At 45.5% G+C, this 6,000-nt stretch overlaps 1 protein-coding gene across 5 annotated transcripts in view; it reads left to right on the top strand.

Moving 5' to 3' along the window:
* Nucleotides 1-1,038: 1,038 nt before the first annotated feature.
* The window catches only part of LOC308045206 (phosphatidylinositol-binding clathrin assembly protein-like), a 31,978-nt gene continuing 27,016 nt past the window's right edge, over nucleotides 1,039-6,000 (top strand). For 3 of the 5 annotated variants that reach the window (XM_080352349.1, XM_080352348.1, XM_080352347.1), the window contains exon 1: nucleotides 1,039-1,526. In XM_080352349.1, coding sequence (XP_080208475.1) covers nucleotides 1,397-1,526 — 130 coding nt within the window. In that variant the 5' untranslated portion in view covers nucleotides 1,039-1,396. The remainder of the gene's footprint in view (nucleotides 1,527-6,000) is intronic. The other 2 variants (XM_080352351.1, XM_080352350.1) reach the window with 2 other exon arrangements.

The following is a 6,000-nucleotide window of genomic DNA, read 5'->3' as shown; positions in this document are numbered from 1 at the left end:
GGTAACGGTCCAGCTGCAACGGGCCAGTGTCCATACCAGGGAAACCACTGTCACACCTGGCAAAAGCTGTGCCCACGCTCCTATTTGTTCTCTGGAAAACACCAAACAAGTGAACACAAACAAATGGTGAGCCGCCATCCTCCCTCCCATTTTCAGCCTGTCCCATCGCTCTGTTCCTGTCCCACCCAGTTCTTTGGGGTAATTTCAAACATGCAAGACTCATCTCCTCAAAACCAGGTCAGGGCCAAGCAGATGGCGCGGCTGCTGCAGTTTAACAAGTTTTCAGCCCCGCAATGAAACCTGTTCCCCCCCAGAGCACCTTCTCATGAGGCTCTTCAGCAGCCCCACAGAGCAATCACACAGCCCGGAGCCGGGCACAGCCCAAGGGTCTGGGTTTGTAACCAGAACACGCAATAGGCTCAGCAAGGGAGGTCAGGATCTTTCTTTTTACAGATGTTGCTTCTGCAAATAAAGTCTGCGAGAGAAAAGTTTTCTGAGCTTTTATTGTTCCCCCCCAACCTGTATGAGGGAGTTTCCCTGCAGCACGCAGCGGTGCGGTGAGGTCCCGCGGGGGCCCACGTCGCCGCACAAGGCTCCACGGAAAAACTCGTCCCGTCAAAAGCTGGCAGCAGGTCGCGCGGGATGGTTTCCAGCGGGGCCGCGCCGCTCCTCGGGTGGGACCGCGGGAGACGCGGCCGCGACCGACAACTTTGCGGTTTTATTTCAAAGGCGCAAATGCCGGGGGCCGGTGGCGGAGCCGCCCGCACTACCGGCCGCGCTGTCCCCGCGGTGACACCTGACGCTCGGCACGGGGGGGAGCGGGTGCTCCCTGACGTGACGTCACGCCGCGTCACTGACTCCTCCCGTGACGGAGGGGGCACGCGGGGCACGCGGCCGCCCCGAGCGCGGTTTTCCCGCCACGCGCCGCGCGTGTCCTCCCGCGCGGCGACAACGCGCGCGCGCGCGTGCCCGCCGCCCGGTGCCGCGCGAGCCGCCGGAGCGGGGCGGGCGCGCGGGGCGGGCGCGCGGTCACCTGACGCCGCCGCCGCGGCCGCCGCCATTTTGTCTGTGAGCGTAAATGTGAAAGGGAAAGCCGGGGCGCAGCGCGCACAGCGGAGCCGAGCGGGGCCGGGCGCGCCCAGCCCAGCCCAGCCGGCGGGGCAGGGAGCTCGGGGGTCGCCGCCGCACAGGGCTGCGGGAAGAGCCTCCGTCGCCACGGCGGCGGTCGAGAGGAGCTGGTGAAGGCGGAGCCCGGCGAGGACTCCCCGGTCGCCCTCGCCGCATCGGAGGGGCCGCCGGCGCCCTTCCCCGGGGAGGCTGCCCTCCCTCCCTCCCTCCCCGGCCGCCGGGGAGCCGCTGAGCCGGCCTGTCCGCCCTCCGCGGGTCCGCGCCGAGGATGTCGGGGCAGTCGATCACCGACCGCATCACGGCGGCGCAGCACAGCGTGACCGGCTCGGCCGTGGCCAAAGCCGTCTGCAAGGCCACCACCCACGAGGTGATGGGCCCCAAGAAGAAGCACCTGGACTGTGAGTGGGACCTGGGGGGCCGGGAGGACCTGGGGCCGCTCGCAGCTGCGGGGCGTCTGTAGGGGCCGTGGGTGTCTGCAGGGCTGGGTGACCCCGGGCGGTCTGCTCTTCAAAACTTGGTTCACACGTGGAGGGACCGAGGTTTGTAACACCCCGAAACAAAAATATCCCAGCCTGGTGAACTCTTCTTAGCTTACGTGCTCCGCGCACAGCAGCGCTTGTTAATCCGGAACCTGGCGACAAGGTGGGGTAAGCCGTGTGGTTTTGCTGTTGTGAGCCACAAGCTAAATTTTTAAGCGTTTTTTCCGTCCTTCTGTGCGTCTCTGGTGGAATGCAGCCGTTTAAATATTCTACCATTTCCCGAAATATCATGGCTTTCTGCCTCACAGCTCGTGGAAATGGGTAAAAAGACTTGAAGTGAGGTGAAGGGAGAAGGTGCACCAGTACATCTTTCCAGAATGAGAGTATGTTGCCGCTGATATTTTTTAAACTAAGTATATTAAAACTCTTTTCTGTATATCCAAAGATGCAGAAAGCTACCCTTGGTAGCTACAAAAGTATCAGTGGTCTCGCTTTGCCTCAGGTTTTAGTAACAGGATAGCAATTGAAGTTACTGTTTCACTGCTTAAAAGTGCACTGGGTGCTCCAGACGTTGTAATTGCGCAGTATACCCCTGTCAGAAGTGTGTGTTTCCATTGGGGAGAGGAAAGAAGATGTGAAGCTCTAAGTTGGTTTCTTCAAAGTCGAGGGAGCAGGCTGGTAGTTTTGCAGGACTCGTTCAAGTTGGTGGTGCTAAGGGGAGTCTGCTGTTGAGGCTTTTGGAAGCGTACTCGGCTAAATTGTTTGAGGATGGTTTGGCTGACCCACTATGGTACTTCTATGTACACACAGACTTCTTGTGTGAGAGCTTTCGATGTGGATCAAATAGTTATCAACCAGATATAAATCTCATTTGTTATTGAGCTGAATGAGTGGAATCCAGCTACTGTGTTGAAATTAAAAGCTTTAAAACTGGGTAACTGTCAATTTCTTTTTTTTTTTTAGAAGATACTTTTCTTAAAGTTACCTTCGTTGTATCTTGTCTTGTGTTCTGGCTGTGGCAGAACAACTTAATGAGGAAACCCTTGACTACAGAAGTGGCAACATAACAGGAAACCAGAAAGTGGTGACAGTTTGCTCAATAATTTGAAAGCTTATGAAGCTTAAAAGATTTATTGTTTGAAAATATCCTTAAAATACTGTCATCTACTACAAGTTACCCTCACAAAATAAGAAAACGGAAACCTGGTAAAACTCTTGAGAATGGCATAAACTGAGATTGCCTTTTTGACTTTCAAATTCCTTTTAATATCTTTTGATGCAAACCTGTTTAGAGCTGTCAATCTCCTGAAGGTCCCCTTCAGTGCCAGATGAGTTCTGTGTTTGGGCGTAATTCACTTTCTCAGACTTTGGTCTAAGACAAACAAAAAGCTTGTTGTTCTGACTTCGTATCTGAAATAGATGAATGCTTTGGTGGGGTGGGGGAGAAAAAGATATGAAATATACTACAATATCTCTGTAAGGGGTTAAAAGAATCTCCATGAATATTCTTCAGTCTTCAATGAGTGTACCCAGGTGCTGCTTTTTAAATGCAAGGAAGGCTTTGCATGACACTTCTTATTTTTTCACTTGCACATGAAACTTTTGTATTAAATGCAAGGAGGTAAGATACTAGTTTAAGTACTGTAATCTCTGTAAAAATCACAGAAGGTATTTTCAAAGATACAGTGCAAGTACTTTGCAATTTAAGTAAATTATGAAGGAAAACATTGCTTGGATTTAATGCAACACTGCTAGTTGTACCTTGGTCGCTACATGTGTGTGTCATTAAAAATGCTACACCATCTGGTATTACTTGTAATTGCTACTCAAGAAAAAGCTTCACCAAGAACGTGTTTTTGAGAGTTACTGTAGTTGCATCAGCGATTGTGGAGGAGTATCAGTTTGTGCACTCTGTTCAGAATAATTCTTAAATCCTCTTATTGCCAAGTTTCCTCGGCAAAAAAAATGTGATATTACAACATGGATATTTATGGGAAGACGTTACACATGCAGTGTGTGAACTAATATTTAAGTCTTGGGTTTTGTCTGGCTGCTAACTGCTGAGTAGTATACTCATATCTTTTTCTTGAAGAGCAAAAAATAAACCACACATGCGCACAAAGAAACCCTTAAGCAATGTCAATGGGAATGCTTCAGTATTTTTTTCCTTTTAAAGTAGGTCACGGTGTCATCTAAATAAGTCAGCAGATCTATTTCTGTAGTATTTTTTTTAATATTTTTTGTTAACATAAGATGTTATACGGAGGCTGATCTTTTCTCTTAGTGGAGCACCTCAAAATCTTGTCTCTTCTTCTCCAGTGTGAGTTCTGTCACTTCCCCTCAGCCTCCTGAGTTTGAGTTGTAGTAGAGTGGGGCTGCATTATGCTTTTGGTGACATACCTCTTCTTGGTTAACCATTGAAAAGCCATAATAAAAAATAAATACATTAAAGCTGCAGCCAAGTAGGTAACTGGTAGAGTATACTTGTGCGTAGATTAAAATTTAGAAAAATACAAACCCTTAAATTAATTGCATCTTAGACTTTTAAATGAATATGGTAATAAAGGAAAAAAGCAACTCCTGTTTTAACTTGTGTACAGCTCACTTAAGCACAGGGGAGGGGAAAGCAGTTATGTTACTCATCAAAACTTAAAATTCCTATACAAGCTTTGGGACTCTTATAACAAGTGATAATTCAGGCACTGTAAAATTGTATTACGTAGCAGAATTAGGCTCCTAATCCTTTTGCTTTAGGAGGAAGTTCAGGTCTCCACCAAGTCATCACAAATTTTTTCCAATAATGTCACCTAATGACTGTCACAGTTTTGGGTTGGTTTTGTGTCTGTCTGCTCTTTTAGGAGCTATAGCTCATGACTGCCGGGTGAATGCTGATGCAGTGCGGTTCTTGCAGAGATATGTAAGTTGTGATTCAGTAGGAACAAACACTCTTGAACTCTTCCACAGGCAGTAAGGTGTCTGTCTTTAATTTGAAGCTCTATAGTAATCTGTGAAGCTTTTCAATATAGGAACCGAGGAAATTTGACTTGAACAAAAATAAAAGTTAATGTTTTTTGTAATCTATAGGTGTCGTTTTTGTTTAGAAATTGCTTAAAGTTTTTTAGAAAACCTTATGGGCCATCATTATGTATCCCTGTTTAGTGGGGACAAAATAGCTGAATTGCTTCTGATCTCTAAATTCAGATTTAGCTATTATACAAATGAAACGTAAAGACTGGTATCAAATGTGCACTACAAGAGCACACGGGCATAAAAATATTTGTATCAATCAGGTGTTATCTTTTAATTAAGTCTTCCAGCAAGAATTATTGGATTCCTTATGCTACACTGAGAAAGTTTGCTGAAGTGGCTCTCTTGTTGTATGTGTTTGTAAACTACAGTGCAACTTCCAAAAATAAACAAACAAACAGTTTTTACAAATTTACAATTTTCGAGACTGCTAGGGTTAAGGAAAGTGGTCTTAATACTTGTATCTCTTTTAGAGCATTTTCAGTCCTATGACAAAATGGCAAAAATATGGGAGTATTAAACCATTATGGTCATCTCTAAGTATTTACATTTCTCCTGAGAGAGATATTCCTGAATCAAGAAAATAGTTACTTTCTTGTTACTTGAAAGTTGAAAACTGTCAGTTTTTGTCAGTACCTGGCTGAGAATTTACAAAAAAAAAGTGATATATAAATATATATTTCTATACACATATATTTTAATATCTAGATTTATACATGCTGTTCTCCAAAGAGCTGTAGGGTTTCACAGATGATGTGCCAATGTTTCAGATGAGCTGTGGAAGATAAATACTCAGTGCTCCTCCAGGCAGTAAGATTTCCACAGCTCTTCCAGGCTGCTTGAAAACCCTTAGGGTACTCTTCTGGTTTAAAGCAGTTTGATTTTTTTTTTTTCTTTTTTTTTTTTTTTTCCTTCCCTATGTGATGTTAACATCTTTCTAAATTCCATTCTAAGAAATAGCACCACATTTTCACTTGCAGTTGAAGTGATTCCTCTGGGTAATTGGCAAAATCCTTTGAGTTGTAAAGTGTTTATATAAGTAGTGAGATAAGAAAATGAGCATCAGTTGCCCTACACATTTCATTCCAGTTTTTGTTGCCAACATCTGTATTGCAGTTGCCCAACTGTCAGTCTCTCAGGTGCATGTGTTCCTCTGTGCTTCCAGATGTATGGTGCCAATGGCCTTTTCCTCTTTTGCTGCCAGCTGTAACAGATCTATACCACTGTTTCTACATAGATACTATTACTGCAGACTTAGAAGAATCATATTACAGAAATGACACTTGCTTTTTTGGTTATGTATCTCAATTGCTAGAATTCAAATGTGATGCTAACTTTATTATTACTAGTTGTAAAATAATAATTT

This window comes from Nesoenas mayeri (assembly GCF_963082525.1).
Source record: "Nesoenas mayeri genome assembly, chromosome: 13".
Lineage (NCBI taxonomy): Eukaryota > Metazoa > Chordata > Aves > Columbiformes > Columbidae > Nesoenas > Nesoenas mayeri.
Note: the sequence above shows the minus strand (reverse complement) of the source record. Positions and strands in the feature narration are given on the sequence as shown.